The 19,297-nt window shown below is 36.4% G+C and overlaps 1 protein-coding gene across 1 annotated transcript in view; it reads right to left on the bottom strand.

The window, feature by feature from the left end:
* The window catches only part of PGR (progesterone receptor), an 84,510-nt gene that overhangs the window by 34,671 nt on the left and 30,542 nt on the right, over positions 1 to 19,297 (bottom strand). The window contains exons 3-4 of the mRNA XM_032295704.1: positions 18,250 to 18,366; positions 850 to 1,155 (exon numbers count right to left, since the gene is read on the bottom strand). Coding sequence (XP_032151595.1) covers positions 850 to 1,155; positions 18,250 to 18,366 — 423 coding nt within the window. The remainder of the gene's footprint in view (positions 1 to 849; positions 1,156 to 18,249; positions 18,367 to 19,297) is intronic.

Genomic DNA, 19,297 nt, shown 5'->3' with positions numbered 1-19,297 from the left:
TTAGAAAAATAATTTGGTCCATAGCAGTATGAGGGTATTACTGATGCGAAGAGAATATAATTTTTTAAAAAGTTCTGTCTCTAATGATCAGAGTAACGCCTTCACAAACAATTGTTATACATGTATTCTCCTGGCTCTGCAGTCTAAGATTTAACCAAATGAGAATTTCATCCTTGTTCTTCTTTCAAGTACTTGGCTCCTTCAGAGCTGTGGTGAGGGAGCAAAAATAGCTGATAAGCAAAGTGACTGAAATTCTTCCGTGATGATATAATCCAAGTTCTCTCTGTTGCTGGGCTATACTCCCTTTGTCTGGGTATAAATTAAAGGAATAGTGACTAGAGGTTCTTTTCTCTGTGTGCTATTGTTTTTAAAAGTAATTTCTGTTTAGGAATTTTGTTTTCTTAATTGACTTTTGACATCTTACTGTACCCTGAATACTATTTTGATTCGTTATATGAGTTTATAAATTCAGTTTTATTTTCAGCCAAATGAGGTTAGTTGAATTAAGGTATAAAATGAATTGGGCATTTATTAAAAAGTGGTCAATTTATCATTTCTGAGCTACTGTAATATCTGTGGTCGAACACATAAATCTGAGCTATTTCTTAGCATAAGTTTCATGTATGCAATTTCTGACTCATCAATAAGACTCAATGTGTTCCCTATTTTTTGATATTTCTGTAACACATATTAGGGTCCTAGACAAATATTGTGAACTGCTGAAACAAATAGTATCACATGATGTTTTATGTTGTAATTTACTGCATTGAGTGTTTCATTTAACAATCTGCTAGTACAACAAACACAGTACATTTGTTATTGCATGCTGTATATAAAAATTATTATTACCTGGCAGTGATTTAGACCACTTGACTACTGAAAGAAGTTGCCTCTCGCCTAGTTGATTAAGACTCGTCAGCAAAGAACTGGAGGTGTCAGGTTTTGTGTTGTCATGCCCTGCGTAGATCACATCTGGTTCAATGCTCAATAACAGGTTGATCAGTGGTGGAATCAACTGTATGTCTTGACTTGGTGAAAAAGTGAATCTCTGGCTTAGGGCTTGGTTTTCATTTGGAATGCCCACTGGCTGTGGGAGAGCAACAGCATCTAGTGCTCTCATAACTCTGACTTTATTGAACTTTTTAAATTTTCGACCTACATAGAAGAAAAGAAAAAAAAAGGGGAGAAAAAAGGAAGCTCATGAAAATATGAACTCAATATCCCAGTATAGTAGTATTTTCCTAAGTCTTAGAATCATACCATTATACATTTTAGCAACAATCTAATAAAATAGAATAAAGATGTTAGATTCTAAAATTAAAAAAATAAATTAAAACATGTGACTCTCAGTTAAAAAAAGATTAGGCCTCAGACTTGGATTAAATAATTAGTTACATGAACAATCACTGGGTGGGTGGGGTGTGGGTAATTGTACTAGTATCCTGCAGGGGTTATGGAGCTTTGTAGGGGAAGATACAAATGAAAAGACAAAGAGTTTTTAGTAGAGACTAAGCTCAGGATTGGTCCATATACTGACAGAACTGCCTTCTAAAAAGCTAATGCTACAGACTACATTAATTGAAACAGTCTACAGAAGTTGTTAAATCTTCTTTGGTGTTTTATTCTTTTAAGAATATGTTAAAAGATAAGCATTTATTTGCAAACCCTGCAAAATCTTTTATACAATTTCAATGGGTTCACTGATCCCTTAAAATCAATCCACCTCCACTTTTATGAGATAGATTTAAGACTCAAAATTAATAATCCTTTTTCTAAATTAATGAAAGAGAAAGTTTACACACTGTGCTGGTCAGATCACATTTGTATTTCTGGATAATTTCAAGAGTTTCTACTTTGATGAATTCTGGTATGTTAGGGGAAAAAAAGGATGGGGAGATGAGTAGAATCTGCTTTATGAGAAATGATTGAAGAAGAAAAGGATGATTATTTCAGAAAGAATTAGAGAAAGTCCTGGTGATAGGAGGTCAGGCTGGATTCAGGCCCACCTGCTTTGTGCCAGGCAAGGAATACTTATCAGTATGAAGTGACTGTTTAGCTAAGGGAAGCCTGATTCCTGCAATTATCTAAGCAGAGGTTACAATCTGCTGGCTCTAGTATCTGATCATGCCCGCAGAAATGTTTTGTTTGGCTCAGACAATGCTGACCAGAGATATGAGAACATCTGTGAATTACTTAGGTGACAAAATCTGTTAAAGTTTAGTTGCAATGGTTGCTTTTGGATGGGGCATGAATATTGCAGTTTGCCCAGTTCCTTCCATAAACTGGTAGTAAGCCAATGGTCTCTTAAGTCTTGATCCACTTATTTACCTGGTCTCTGTAAACATTATCCACCCGATCCACTTATTTACCTGGTCTCTGTAAACATTTGTCTTTGTGATTTCTTAACACAGGGTATTGTCATAAAGAAAAAGTATTACACTTGTTCTATAAAGATGCACGGAAGGGTCAGGGGCAGTGGCTCATGACTGTAATTCCCGTACTTTGAGAGGCCAAGGCGGGCAGATCATCTGAGGTTAGAAGTTCGAGACCAACTTGGCCAACATGGTAAAAGCCTATCTCTACTAAAAATACAAAAATTCGCTGGGCATGGTGACAGGCATCTGTAATCACAGTTACTCAGGAGGCTGAGGCAGGAGAATCACTTGAACCTGGGAGGCAGAGGTTGCAGTGAGCCAAGATTGTGCTATTGCATTCCAGCCTGGGTGACAAGAACGAAACTCTGTCTCAAAACCCCCAAGGAGTTGAGCTAGAACTTGAGAACTTATAGGAGATGGGAAAACAATTGCCATGGTTAATAAACAAAGGGGACTCAAAATTATTTGCAGAGATCAAACGAGTTTTCTGGGGGAAGTAATGAATCACAAACGGAAGGGAAGGAGCAATTATGGAGTATTTATTGTATGCCAGGGATTGTGTGTGTGTGTGTGTGTGTGTGCATACGTGTGTGTCTAAGGGAAGGTAATGTTAAAAAGAGGTCTAAAGAAAGTTTCCCTGTCCTTGACTATGATCTTGAATAAACGTGCCACCTGTTTGTCATCTTTATTTTTCCAGTGTCTTTCAGCAATACAAGTCTGCTAAATGAATAAAAGAATACATTATTATTTCTTTTCCATCTCCCACTCTGAATAGCTTCCTTGTCTTTATTATCATTACTGTACAGTTATGCACTACATAATACTGTTTCAGTCACTGACAGACCACATACACAACAGTGTTTTCATAAGATAATATTTTTCACTGTACTGTATCTTTAGATGTGTTTAGATATACAAATACTTACCATTGCATTACAGTTGCCTACAGAATTCAGTAGAGTAATGTGCTGTACCAGTTTGTAGCCCAGGAGCAGTGGGCTATACCATACAGCCCAGGTGTGTAGTAGGTTATACCATCTAAGTTTGTGTAGATGCACTCTATGATGTTCATTGATAAAATTGCCTACTTCATGACAGAATTCTCAAAAGGTATCCCTCTGTTTGTTTCCTTCAGATTACATACCTTCCTCCACCAGGCTTGCTGCCCCATAACAATAGAGGCTAGGTCCATTTTATTCGCCAGGTAGATTTGAAGCTTTATAAACTGCTAACTACATGGTGAACTCCCAATAAATATTTGCTAAGTTATTAAAGCAGTTGTTTTGACCTAACATAGCTTAATATAAGAATATCAGAAGAGAGTACTAAAATGGGAATGTGAACAGCAACATGATTTTTAAAAATTGATTTATTGGTTTTTTATATAGAATATTTGTTCAAAGAAGTTATTCCTAATCTTTACATATAAGAACCACTACTAAGTAATGCACGTAACAAATCTGTAGAACTTCAGGTTATTTTCTTTTAGCATTTGTTGATTGAGAAAATAGACAATGGCAAAAAGTACTCAGAATTCAGTGACAGTTTACAATGACTATATTAATTATATTTTTGCGTCTCTGAAAAATAATGACACCTGGTATTTTGGGTAATCTAAGCAGAAAGTAGGTGTGTGGGGGTCAGTGGTCCCCCATTCCCTTGCCCGCTGCATCAACATGAGAAGATGACAGGCATGATGGAGGCCTTGTTTGCTGGAAGGAGGAAACATTTGGGCTCAGATGCTGGGTGTGAACAAGCAGGGATAAGAAAGTGGATGGACAATGTGGCTGAATAGTTGCCTCCTATTCAAGCTGATGGATGAGGTTTTGAGGGATGGAATCAGAAGCAGAGGTAATGATCTGGGGGAGGTTTAGAGAAAAATAGCTCCATTTGGAGAATGTTTTCTTTGTGGCCAATCTACAGTATGGCTATCCCTGTACTCTGCCTTCCCTCATGTTACAATGCATGAACTGCCTCTGTTCCGGACATTTCGGTACCAAATCTTACTCCTTCTCACCCATTTAGAGGCTTTTCTCTGCAATTATTTGCCCTCTTGTCTGCATCCTCTAATAGTCCCTCTCACCCATAATCTATTCCGTGGAGAAACCTCTCTCCATTTCCTCTACCCCAATTCTCCCTTGAACCTTCTCCAATCAGCTTATTTCTCTTCTGATTCCAACAAAATTATTCTTGGCAAGGCCTTCAAAGATTTCCAAATGTCAAAAAACAATGGTCAATTTTCAGTCCTGGTCTTAACCCAGGTAAGTACATGACACATTGATCACTTCCTTCTTCTTGTAACACTCTTATTCATTTGGCGTCCACATATTTCATTCTTGTAGTTACTCTTTCAGTCTCTCTGGCTAGCTCTTTTTCATCTTCTCAACTTCTAAATCTTTGAGTACCCAGGGCTCAGTGTTCAGACTTCTCTTAGACATCAATGCTCTCTTTCTAGGTGTCTGTATCTAGTACTGTGTCCCTAACATCACCTAGACACGAATGATTACCAAATGTATAGTGCTAGTCCCAGCTTTTCTCCAAAACTCTAGACTCAACTATCCAACTGTCTTCTCAGCATCTCCACTTCTATTTCTAACAGATACCTCAAATTTAATATGTTTAGAGCAGTCTTGATACACTGGCCCAAAACCTACATCTTCTAGGTTTCCAACTTCATTTACATACCTGCTCTGGCCCCAAACTCTAGAGTCATTATTGATACCTCACTTATTCTCCCACCTCATAGCTAATACATCAGCAAATCCTGGTAGATGACCATGAAAATATAACCCAAATCCAAATCCCTGTTTCCATGGCTTCCACCATAATTTAAGTTCCTACAATCACAGTTGGACTATTGTAACATATGCTGGCTGGTTTCCCAGCTTTCATTTTTTGTAGCCCATTTTCTATACAACTTTAAAGAGTAAAATCAGATGATGTCACTCCTTGCCTACTATTTTCAGTGACTCCTGATTCTACTTAAAATGAAGTTAAAATTCCTGTGAAGCTCTACAAGGTCCAACTTCCCCTTGCATAAATAGCTTCTCTTCCGTTCTCCCTCATGCTCCACCCATATTGACACCATCTTGCCCTTAAAGTATATTTCTGCCTTGTGGTCTTACACTGACTGTTTGCTCTGCCTAAAATGATTTTTTCCTTGGATATTTGCATGGCTTGCTTTCTCGCCTCCTTTATATTTCTGCATATCACCTTATCAGATAGTTTGTTCTTGTCTATCCTATACATAGGTATTTATAACATATATATCCAGAATATACAAAGAATTTTAATAAATCAGAAAAGGAGTGAACATATATTTCAAAGATAAAGAAAAATACAGGCAATAAAACATAACGATATGATTGACCTCACTAGTAACCAGAGAAATGCAAAGTAAGACCACAATGAGACAACATCTACCTAAAATGTCAAGAACACAGAATACAGAAACACACAAAAGAATACAGAGCTGCCATGAAGTGTATACTACTACTTTAAAAACAATCTAGCATTATCTAGTAAAGCAAAACATGATCATGTATTACAATCTGCAGTTTCATGCCCAGGATTGCAGTTTACCTACAGAAACTCTCAAACATGAACCACCAGAAGACATGTGCAATAATGTTCACAATTACACTATAGGTAAAATATAGAAAATGTCAAGTGGAAGCAGATATCAATACATGAAAATGGATAAATTGTAGATCCTCATAGAATGAAATAATGCAGTGTAGAAAAAAAAAAAAGCCAGAATATCAGAATTAAAAATACACAAATACAATTTTGGGCAGTAACATCAAATTGCATAAATATACATATCATTTCTAAGAAAAAAAGACCTCAAAACTAAAAAATATGTTGATGAGGAAGACATAGATATTAAAAGAACCTATAGAATAATATTAAAAATGATGAATTCCAAATTAAAGATATAGAGGCTTTCTGGAGAAAGGGACAGAGGAATGTGATCAGGAAGAAATATGCAATCAATTTCAAGATATTGATAATATTTACATTTTCCTAAGCCAACTGAGTACACGTGTGGATATTAATTGTTTCTATATGTCATTTGCTTTATATGCATTTTTTGTATGAATAAAATACTTTATATTAAAAAGTATGGCTTATTATCAGGATAAAAAATCAATGTGTAAAAATCACAAGCATTCCTATACACCAATAATACACAAAGAGCCAAATCATGAATGAACTTCCATTCACAATTGCTACAAAGAGAATAATACCTAGGAATACAATGGATGTAAAAAACCTCTTGAAGGAAAACTACAATCCACTGCTCGAGGATATAAGAGAGTACACAAACAAATGGAAAAACATTCTATGCTCATGAATAGGAAGAATCAAGATTGTCAAAATGGCCATACTGCCCAAAGTAATTTATAGATTCAATGCTATCCCCATCAAGCTACCATTGACTTTCTTCACAGAATTAGACAAAATGACTGTTAATTGCATATGGAACTGAAAAACAGCCTGTATATCCAAGACAATCCTAAGTAAATAGAACAAAGCTGGAGGCATCACGCTACCTGACTTCAAACTGCATTGCAAGCCTACAATAACCAAAACAGCATAGTACTGGTACCAAAACAGATATATTGACCAAAGGAACATAACAGAGGCCTCAGAAATAACATCACATATTTACAACCATCTGATCTTTGACAAACCTGATGCAAACAAGGAATAGGGAAAGGATTCCCTATTTAATAAATGGTGTTGGGAAAACTGGCTTGTCATATGCAGAAAACTGAAACTGGACTCCTTCCTTACACCTTATACAAAAATTAACTTAAGATGAATTAAAAACTTAAGTGTAAGACCTAAAACCATAAAAACCCTAGAAGAAAACCTAGGCCATACCATTTAGTACATAGGCATGAACAAAGACTTCATGACTAAAACACCAGAAGCAATGGCAAAAAAAAGCCAAAACTGACAAATGGGATCTAATTAAACTAAAGAGCTTTTTCACAGCACAAGAAACTGTCATCAGATTGAACAGGCAAAATACAGAATGAGAGAAAATTTTTGCAATCTATCCATCTGACAAAGGGCTAATATCCAGAATGTACAAGAAACTTAAATTTGCAAGAAATAAATAACCCCATCAAAAAGTAGGCAAAGGATATGAACAGACACTTCTTTTAAGAAGACATTTATGTGGCCAACACACATGTGAATGTATGCACATGTATGTGTATTGTAGCACTATTAACAACAGCAAAGACTTGGAACCAACCCAAATGCCCATCAATGATAGACTGGATAATGTTTCACATATACACCATCAAACACTGTGCCACCATAAAAAAGGATGAGTTAATGTCCTTTGCAGGGACATGGATGAAGTTGGAAACCGTCATTCTCAGCAAACTGACACAGGAACAGAAAACCAAACACTGCATGTTCTCCCTCATAAGTGGGAGTTGAACAATGAGAACATGTGGACACGGAGAGGAACAACATATGCTGGGATCTGTTGGTGGGTCGGGGGCTACAGGAGGTACAGCATTAGGAGAAATACCTAATGTAGACGACAGGTTGATGGGTGCAGCAAACCACCATGGCACATGTATACCTATGTAACAAAGCTTCAGGTTCTGCACATGTGTCCCAAAACTTAAAGTATAATAAAAAAAATTAAAAAGTATGGCTTATTTAAATAGCATGTGTTGAAAAGATAAGATGAATAGTGTAGGAAACAGTTTTGTACAATTATTCTTATGTACATGTAACTGAACCTGAATGGATGATGATAAGAGAAGGAGTTTATATTAAAACTGATATGAAAAGTTCTTGAGAGAGAAGAGATTTAGTAAAAGTGAAAGCTTAAATATAACCTAAAAATAAAAAATTTTGAAATATCTCAGCAAAAACCCTGTAGAGAATGGGAGCAGGAGGAAGAAAAGCTAAACTTCTTCAGGGTGTTTTAATAAAATAATTTGGTAAAATGGGGCAGGCATAATTATTATTTAATTCTGATATAATAAAAGAGAAATACAGATTTTTGTATTTTCAACTAATTTTTCTATATCTTTACTATTTTTAAAACTGCAAATAAAATTGTTTTTTAACCCAATCTGACTTTTGATTTTGACAGAAGTTTAGTCTATTAACATTGCAGAATAATCAATACATAAGGTTTTATTTCTTTCAACGCATTTTATGTTCAGTATATATTATACTTCCTCATAATTACCTCCTTTCCATTTTCTTTCTTTGCTAGCCTGCTCAAGTTTCCCTTTATTTTCTTTTCTCTAGTTAACTTTATATATTAATTTGAAAGTTCTACTTTGCTTTTTCAATTTGCTAGTGTTTGCATTCCCATCCTTAAGAATCTCTGTATTCCTCTTCTGTTGTATCAGAAGAATCTGTGTGGTTCAAGTAAATTGATAGTAACAGTACCTGCACAAAATTATGGAAAGATGTCTAGAGGCAAGCTTCTACTTCAGATTAATGAAATGATGACCACTGCGCAGTGCTGGGATCAGTCCACTGGCACTATACTTTAACAATCCTTTATAGCACTGAAGAGTTTGCCTTCCGTTTTTCAGGATTCACCTCCAATTTCCATATAAAAACAAAGTATGCCTTTGTATATATACTTCAAAGAAAACAAAGATGCTAGACAATAGGAAATATAAAGTGAAATCAGGTATTAAAAAAAAAACTAGAAATGGTTTTTTAAAAGTATATGTCTCCATCATACAAGTAAAGTGAACTGCAATGTAGGAGATATTTGAACCCCTCAATTCTAACTTTTCACTGAGTCTAGAACATAGATACTTGTAGATACCACTGAAAAGTTCTAGTTGGCAACCATAAAAGATGTCCCATACAAACCTAGAAAAATTTTAAGCAAAGAAATGAGAATGAATACTCTGAGGACTATCCCCAGCTACCATGTGTGAGATGGTGTTTAGGGTAAACAACCAAACTGATGAGAAAGACAGCAGTTGGCTGTAGGGTTCCTATGCAGTGAACTTGGGGAGCAATGTGAGAGGTGCTGTCTCTGGGAGATGCTGACTCAAAGGCCAGGATTGGGGTGAAAAATGTGATGCCCATAAGAGGAAGATTATGAGAGGTTTAGAGAGGTAAGTGGTAGCTATCACCCACGGTAGATCATGCCTTAAAGAGGAAAAATGATTTCTGTTCATAGAGTATTAAAGGCACAGAGCAGGACTCTCTATACTTCCAGAAAAGGTACCATGTCCTAAATTCAAGAATTTTGCAATTCTTCAGAAGATTTGTAACCTTGTTGGCTGTCAAGTATAGGAGAAGTGAACAAAAAACAATAAAAATCTTTACTACACAACCCATACTCTCTAGCCCAGCAAGTTATTCTCTTTGTCAAGAGAAGTGGTTGAATCTAGGTGGAGGAGTAGGAGGTAAGGGGAGGAGAGAAACTGGCTTTCTAATACGACCTTTTAAAATGTGAAGATAAGGCTCTATACCAAAAAAAGACAACAGAAAAAAAGAAAAACTCATAAAACCTGTAACTGTGGATTTTAAAAAATTTCCACAAAGATAACTATTCACTTAATCATTATTTTATGTAGAAAGCTACTTATTTTTGAAAGAGCTAATTACCTTATATTAGTTTAGCATTTTACAACTGCAAAATATAAAACTGTATTTATTTCAGAATATTTTTGTGAGTCATTAAACAAAAACGTTTTCTAGAGAAAAGAAGATGGAAGCAGAACACCTAAATTAGAAGATATATTACCATCTTTAAGGGTGTAACTATCTTCCCACTCAGTGCTGTACAGCAGTGAACTAAAGCAAAAGTTCATTGTGACCTGTTGAAGGTAGGGAAGTGATTCATTAAAAACAAGAAGCATATGCAATGAAGAAATCAAATAACTCAAACTTATAATCAAAACATAGCCACCAAAGCAGATAAGAACAAACTGCTCCTAACAAAATCTATGTCATGACATGTCAAAACATATTTATGACCTCTATTATCCTACTGTAAGATTTTATTAAATCTTTTAAAAGCATTCTAATACTCTCTAATGTTTTATCTTTTGTTATTAAAATGGTCTGTATGCCAGAAATGAGAATTCTCAACCATAACAGCATGGTTTTGGTATAAAAAGAGACACAGGCCAATGGAACAGAATAGAGAACCCAGAAATCAATCCATGTATTAACAGTCAATTCATTTTGACAAAGGTGCCATGAACATACACTGGGTAAAGGGCAATCTCTTCAATAAATGGTGCTGGGAAAACTGACTACCTATATGCAGAAAACAAAACTAGATCACTATCAACCAAATACAAAAATAAAATCAAATGGAATATAGACTTAAGTGAAAGACCTGAAACTACAAAAGTACTACAAGAAAAGTTTGGGAAACTGCTTCAAGACATTGGTCTGTGCAGATATTTTTGTAGTAAGGCCTCAAGGCATAGGCAATCAAGGCAAAAATTGACAAATGGAATTTCATCAAGCTAAAAAGCTTCTGCACAGCAAAGGATACAATCAACAAATTGAAGAGGCAATCTAAAGAATGAGAGAAAATATTTGCAAACTATTCATTTTAACAAGGAATTAATAATCAGAATATGTAAGGAACCCAGCTCAATATAAAAAAAATAGGTAATCCCATTTGAAAATGAATAAAATGTCTGAACAGAAATTTCTCAAAAGAAGACACACAAATGCCAACAGTTAGATGAAAAAATGCTCACCATCACTAATCATTGGAGAAATGCAAATCAAACCCTCAATAAGATATCATCTCACCCCAATTAAAATGGCTGTTACTAAAAAGACAAATGCTGGTGAGAATATGGAGAAAGAGGAATGTTCATACCCTGTTGGTAGTAATCTAAATTAGTATTGCAACTATGGAAAACAGCACAGAGGTTCCTAAAACTTAAAACAGAACTGCCAAAAGGAAGAAAATTGGTATAATGAAGAAATATCTGCATTCACATGTTGATTGCAGCACTATTCATAATAGTCATTTACCCCTCCTGTGAGGAGATCCTGGTGCAGGGGGGCCCTCTCTATTCCATGCCAAAGCAGATCTCTAGACATCTGGAGCACCCGCTCTCCTGGATCAGGAGCTTAGGATGCACCCCATGCAGAGAAGTTGGAGATGAGAAGGTTTCCCAGCTTCATGTCTATGTACAACCCTAGGTGCTTGGTGGCCACCCACTGTATTCTTCCTCAGCACTGGCGTTTGTGCCTGCCATCAGGTCGCCAGCAGGTGGACCTGCTTGGTCCAAACCTGCCCTCTGTGGCTCCCATCTCCCTGGGTTGACCAGGGAGTTAAGACTACTGTGCATCCTACAAATCAGCCCATTGCCTGAGGCAATGGAAAGCTTCTGCTAGTAAACAAGGATCAAGTATATATCTAGCCATCTTGGTCACAGCCAGCTCTTACCTATAAGTGCCACCTATGGGCTTGTGCGATGACCTGCAGAGCCCAATATACAACCTGCTGAAAGAAGTATATAGGGCTGTAGAATCAAAGTGAAAAGACCCTACCCAACATTCTTTAGAGGCATAAGCCCTAGAAAAGGGGAAAAAGGGGAACAAAAAATTATTATTATTTTTGAAAAGAAAAACTCCTACGCACATGAAAATAATTACAAAAATTCGAAGTGCCTGTGTCTGCAGATGAGAAGAAACCAGTGCAAGAATTCTGGCATAATGAAAAATCTGATTGTAGTGACATCACCAAAGGATTGCACTAGCTCTCCAGCAATGGTCCCTAACCAGGAGGGACACTCAGAAATGACAGATATATAATTCAAAGAATGAATTGCAAGGAAGCTCAATGTAATCCAAGACAAGGTTGAAAATCAACAGAAAAAAACTTATAATGCAATCCAGGAAAATAAGGAATGAACATCTTAAAAAATCATTAATAGCTTCTGGAATTAAAAACCTCACTTAAGGAATTTCAAAATATAATTGAAAGCTTTACCAGTAGACTGGACTAGGCAGAAGAAAAAATTTTAAAGCTTGAAGGTTGATCTTGTGAACTAATCCAATCTAATAAAAATAACAAATAATTATTTTAAATGAGCTGTTTTTGAGAAATATAAGATTATATAAAGTGTTGTTGGCATTCCTGAGACAGTAGGAGAGAAAGCAAACAAACTGGAAAATATATTTGAGGAAATAATTCAAGAAAACTTTCCTATTCTTGCTAGAGACGTAGAAATCCAGAGAACATCTGTGAGATACCATAAAAATGAACATCACCAAGGTATAAATCTTAAAGGCAGCTAGAGAAAAGTGAGGATCACCTACAAAGAGAACCCCATCAGGATAAGAGCAGACTTCTCAGCAGAAAGGTTAAAAGCTAGGAGAGATTGGGGATGTATTTTCAGCATTCTTAAAAGAAATTTCAAGAATTTCATATCCTATAAACTATGCTTCATAAGTAAAGGAAAAATAAAATATTTTCCAGGCAATCAAGTGCTAAAGGAATTTGTTACCACTAGACCAGCCTTACAAGAGGCACCCGCAAGTAAGTTCTAAATAAACAAAAGAACCATACCTGCTTCATCATAAACACACTTAAGCACATAGCCTGCATACCCTACAAAGTAAGAACACAACAGAAACAATGAAGCAAACAGTTAACAACTAAACAAGGGATCAAAACTTCACATATCAAAATTAACCTTGAATGTAAATGGTCTAAATGCCTGATAAGGTTTGGTTCTGTGTGCCCAACTAAATCTCATGTTGAATTGTAATTCTTAATGTTTGGGGAGGGAGGTGATTAAATCATGGGGACAGGTTTCCCCTTGCTGTTGTTGAGATAGTGAGTGACTTCTCAGGAGATCTGATGGTTTAAAAGTGTGTGGCCCTTCCCCTCTCACACCCTCCCTCTCTCCTGCTGTGCCCTGGTGAGAGGTGCTTCTTTCTCATTTGCCTTCCACCATAATTTAAGTTTCCTGAGGCCTCCTAGCTATGTTTTCTGTTAAGCCTGAAGAACTGTGAGTCAATTAAATGTCTTTTCTTCATAAATTACCTAGTCTCAGGTAGTTCTTTGTAACAGTATGAGAAAAAACTAATACAGAAAATTGGTACTGGGAGAGTGGAGCACTGTTAGAAAGATATCTGAAATGTGGCAGTGACTTTGGAACTGAGAAATGGGCAGAGGTTGGAACAGTGTGCTGGGCTCAGAAGAAGACAGAAAGATTTGGAAATGTTTGGAACTTCCTAGAGACGTGGTAAATGGTTGTGACCAAAATGCTAATAGTGATATGGACAATGAAGTCCAGGCTGAGTTGGTCTCAGATGGAGTGAAAAAAATATTGGGAACTGGAATAATGGTCACTTTTTCTATGCTTTAGCAAAAACACTGGTGGCATTTTGACCCTGTCCTAGAGATCTGTGGAATTTTGAACTTGAGAGAGATATTTGGGGTATTTGGTAAAAGAAATCTCTAAGCAGTAAAACATTCAAGATGTATGTGACCTGGCTGTTTCTAAACAGGTATGCTCATATTCATGAAAAAGAGATTATCTGAACATGAAACTTACATTTAAAAGTGAAGCAGAGGAAAAAAAAATATTGTAATATTTGCAGCCTGGCCATGTAGTAGAAAAGAAAAAAACATTTCCTGGGAATAAATTTGAGCCTGTGCAGAAATTTGCATTAGTAAAGAGGAGTTGAAGGTTAACAGTCAAGACAATGGAGAAAATGTCTCCAGGGCATTTCAGAGATCTTCACAGCAGCCCCTCCCATCACATTTCACCATGTACAAAAATTACCTCAAGAAGGATTAATGATTTAAATATAACACCTTAAACCATAGGAAACTTAAAAGAAAATCTAAGAAATGTAATTCTGGACATCAGCCTTGGGGAATAATTTATGACTAAGTCCTCAAAAGCAATTGCAACAAAAACAAAAATTTACAAGTGAGACCTAATTCCACAAAAGAGTTTCTGCACAGCAAAATAAACTATCAATGGAGTAAACAGACAACCTACAAAATAGGAGAACATAGTCACAGACTATGCATCTAACAAATGTCAAATATCCAGAATCTATAAGGAGCTTAAACAGTTGAACAAACAAAAAAACAGTATCACCAAAAAAAAAAAAATAGTCAAAATATTTGAATAGACACTTCTCAAAAGGAGACACACAAGCAGGCAACAAACATTTAAAACTGTTCCACATCACTAATCATTAGAGATATGCAAATCAAAATCACAAAGACATACCATCTTACGCCAGTCAGAATGAATATTATTAAAAACTCATGCCAGGCGGAAGTGTCTCACACCTATAATTTCAGCATTTTGGGAGGCTGAGCTGGGAAAAATCACTTGATGCCATAAGTTTGAGACCTGACTGGGCAACATAGTGAGACTTCATCTCTACAAAAAAAAAATAAATAAAAAGTTTGCCAGGTATGGTGGTGCGTGCCTATCGTCTCGGCTACTCAGGATGCCGAAGTAGGAAGATCACTTGAGCCCAGGAGATTGAGACTGCAGTGAACCATAATGGTTCCACTGCACTCCAGCCTCGGTGACAGAGTGAGAGTCCAAATCAGAAAAGAAAACCCAAAAAACCCTCAAAACCTAGCAGATGCTGGTGAGGCTGTGGAGAAAAGGGAATACTTATATACTGTTGGTGGGAATGTAAATTAGTTCATCCACTGTAGCAGTCAGTTTGAATACTTCTCAAAGAACTTAGAACTATCATTAGACCCAGCAATCCCATTATTAGTTATATATCCAAAAGAAAACAAATTGTTCTTCCAAAAAGACACCTGCACTCACATGTTCATCACAGCACTGCTCACAATAGCAAGGACATGTAATTAACCTAGGCACCCATTAATAGTGGCTTGAACAAAGAAAATGTGGTATATATACAGCATGGAATATTATGCAGCCATGAAAAGAACAAAATCATGTCCTTTGCAGCAACATGGATGTAGCTGTAGGCCATGATCCTAAGCAAATTAACATAGGAACAAAACCAAATACTGCATGTTCTCACTTATAAGTGGGAGCTAGACATTGAGAACTCATGAACCTAAAAATGGCAACAGTGGAAATTGAGAACTACTAGAGGAGGAAGGGAGAGGAAGAAAGGGTTGAAAAACCATGCTCAGTACCTCAGTACCTCAGTGATGGGATCATATGCAAGTTAAACATTAGTGTCACATGATATACCCAGGTAACAAATCTGCACATGTACCCACTGAAGCGAAAATGAAAGTTGAAAAAAAACATAGCTGCGATAGCTGGGAAAAAATGGTCTAATACACTCTTTCCCAGAATGTAACACATACTCATTTATGGTACACACACGGTTTTTAGGTGGTATGTTAAATATGTATTCAAATAGTTAAGAATGTATTTTAATGTCTTTTAGAAAAAGACATTAAATGGCATATCAAATCCATGATTTCAGAGACACTGTTGCTTAGGAAAAGGCTAAGTAAAACAAAAATATTAATTAGACAACTGAGTTCAGAAGTGATTCCTCTTCCTGATAATCCCTACTAACTGTGCTTAGTATCTTTTCACAACACTTATCACTATTTGACATGTGTATTTGTTGCTCCTCCTCCCATAGTGTAAGATCTGTGAGGGCAGGAATTTTGTCCATTTTGTTTGCTGCTATATGCCCAGAACTTAGAATACTATCTGTTAACTAGAAAGGGCTCAGCATACAGTTATTGAAAGAGAGGGATGGGGTGCAAGTTACAAAGTGATTGAGGGAGAAGAGGGAGGATGGAAAGAAGGAAAGGAGAAAAAGGAAGGGAAAGAAGGAAAGGAAGGGAAATGAAGGGAAAAGAAGAGAAGGGGGACAGGGAGGGAGGGAAGGACTGATTGATTAGAGTTAAGCAAGTAAGTAATATAAAAGGTTAAGAATGTAGCAATAGCTGTCAAATGGTTTGGGAAGCATAGGAATAACAGGCTAAAGTAACAAGCAGTTTGGTTAGAGAAGATAATAAAGGATTACAGATACTAGAACAATGTGCTGAAGGCTGGATGCAGTGGCTCACGCCGATAATACCAGCACTCTGGGAGGCTGAGGCAGGTGGATCACCTGAGGTCAGGAGTTCCAGACCAGCTTGGCCAATATGGTGAACCTTGTCTCTACTAAAATACAAAAATTAGCTGGGCATGATAGCAGGTGCCTGAAATCCCAGCTACTTGGGAGGTTGTGGCAGGAGAATTGCTGGAACCCGGGAGGTTGCAGTGAGTGGAGATCGCACCATTGCATTCCAGCCTGGGTGACAGAGTGAGACTCTGTCTCAAAAATAAGTAAATAAATAAATAATATGCTAAAGCTCTAGAATATTATGAGATAACATAAAATTCTCTAGGTTATATTGCTGATCCCTAGGGATATTCTGAAGGTTCTATCCAGAACTCTACCATTTCTATCCTTTGATAAAATTGAAGTCTTTTAAAGTCATTGGGAAAACACTCAAGATTAAAGATCTTAATGGAATCTAAGTTTCAGCATTAGAGTCTCTGCTATTTTCTAAGGCAATCATGCTGAGAAGAAAACAGTGGCTGTGCCAGAGTCAGAATACCTTCAGGTCTTTCTTCCAGCTCCTACATTGAGTAGATATGTGATTTTGTGAGAAAGTTGTATTTTCTAAAATTTCGGTGGTTCCTTAAGACTTCTGAGTGGAAACAGAAATACAAAGAGATGGTAATTGAGGTGTGGGTCTCAAAAACAATTTTAATCTGCTGAGAGTGTGGGTTTATGTAGTTAATAGAAAGTTATTGAGTACCTTTGTAAGCCAGGCACTACTGCCAACCTAATCACTGCCATTAACTTAGGGAAAACAAATCTTTAATCCAGAAATTATAAAATTCTATGAGTGATCTAATTACATGAATTACTATAAAATGCCTAGCATGTTACCCGGGTGATTAATTTTGGCCCAGCATGTTTGCAAAAACAAAGGAGATGACATCTGCATATTCCGTAAACTTGACAAGCATTGGTCTAAGTATAGCATTTCCCAAAGGAAGATACACATAACGTTATGGAACACAAGCTGTTTATAGTTGGTGCACGGAAGAAACATTTTTAGTGTTAACGATTAGGTAATAATTTTATCATGTTTTAAAAAGTTTTATCTGGATGTAAAAGCCACCCATTCCAAGACAGTGTTGTGCAGTATTTTGGTAAGTGAAAAAATGCAGGGAGTAGGATTGTCTTGCATAACCGTGGCTTGCTTGATCTCCCTTACTCTGTTATGTTTTCATTCAAACTATCTGTCATTATCTGACGTTAATTTTTTAAATGTGTGCTATATTACTGAAAGTTTTAGAGATTCTAATAATAACAAAAATATGGGAAAAGGGATTTATTAATATAACTCTTCATCAAATGGATTCCTACCCCAGTTCCAGTAATCTTGCTTTAATCAATCACTTGGAGAAGCTAGAAAGCAATGTACCTGACCAATTTGCAGAATCAATTTTTGAGCTGAAAGGAACGTTAGTGCTCTTGTTTTATAGATAAGTAGGCTAATGCCCAGGAAGGGCTGTGATCACACAGGACGTGGGCAGCAAAGCCTAGACTTCAACGCATGTTACTTAAGGACAGGTCAGTGTATTGCCCATAACCTCTCCTTATAGGCAATATAGATGAATGGAGTTTTCTTCTCGTAACAGACCTCAAAGTGCTGGAACCCTGTAAAGTTAATGGAATGGTATTGGTTGCTTCATTCAGACACTCATATGTGCAGAGTCACTGCCAGTAACCAAGATGGAAAAAACAAAACCAAGATGAATAAGAAATTACAATTTTCTGACACACAGTTTTACAGTATAAAGATTACGCAGTATATTACTGATGAAAACATCAGAATTACCTCCAAGAACCATGCCAGCCTGACAGCACTTTCTAAGGCGACATGCTGGGCAGTTTTTTCTGCGGATTTTATCAACGATGCAGTCATTTCTTCCAGCACATAAGTAGTTATGCTGCCCTGAAAAAAACAAAATGAGTAAAAATTATTTATGAAATCTAAGAATCACTGGAAATTCTATGCAGTGACAACTGAAACAGAGACTAGATACACATCAGCAAGTGCATGATTCAGCCAGCTTCCTGCCTGGCGTGACTGAATGTTGGTAAAGCTATAAAACTGCTCAGTACTTTACCTGGGCCTTTAGGAGCCTAAATGAGGTGAACATAGCTGAAGAATCAGTCCTGGGGCTGCTTTAAAAATCTATTGCACATGATTTCTGTCCATCTTCTTAATGGTGTCAGTATCAGATTGCCTTTAGATGTCATTTCAAGATTAATTACATGTTACTTATAAGCATTGGTTACATGATGTGGTCAGGTTCTAGTAAAACCTTTTCTTTCTGGCATCTTTGCCTTCAAGAAAACAGATACAGACTAAAGAACTCAAGAGGCCTCTGAAGTAGACGTTTAAAAAAAATCTAAATGCCTAGTTCTATTGGAAAATTCCAGAGCTGGTTCTGTCTTAATGGAGTCAATGCTTGGGAAGAGCATGTAAAAAAAAAGTCATTTATTGTACTGAATGTAATGCCTGCTTTATTTTGAACACACATTAGAAAATACCTTGAACAGAAATAATGATAGAGGAAGAACAGATTAAAACAGAGAGAAGTACTCAATAAAGAAGAGAAGACTTATAGAAGTACAGATAATACCCATCACACATCACCCTGGGTCACTTTGTGTAAAGGAAACTATGTATGCCTTTAAAAAGGCCTGGCAAGCACATAAATGTAATATCCAACAATAATGATTTTAAACCACAGATATGTTAGTAAGTCATAGAAAAATATAATTTCTTTATATTGAGCAAAAATGAAAAATAATTCAGCTTAAACATGCAAATGTTAATTAACTGGAAGATTTGTTGACACTCTTTTTTGCCAATAAAT

Source organism: Sapajus apella, unplaced genomic scaffold (assembly GCF_009761245.1).
Source record: "Sapajus apella isolate SASKATOON/1434 unplaced genomic scaffold, GSC_monkey_1.0 scaffold34, whole genome shotgun sequence".
Classification (NCBI taxonomy): domain Eukaryota; kingdom Metazoa; phylum Chordata; class Mammalia; order Primates; family Cebidae; genus Sapajus; species Sapajus apella.
Note: the sequence above shows the minus strand (reverse complement) of the source record. Positions and strands in the feature narration are given on the sequence as shown.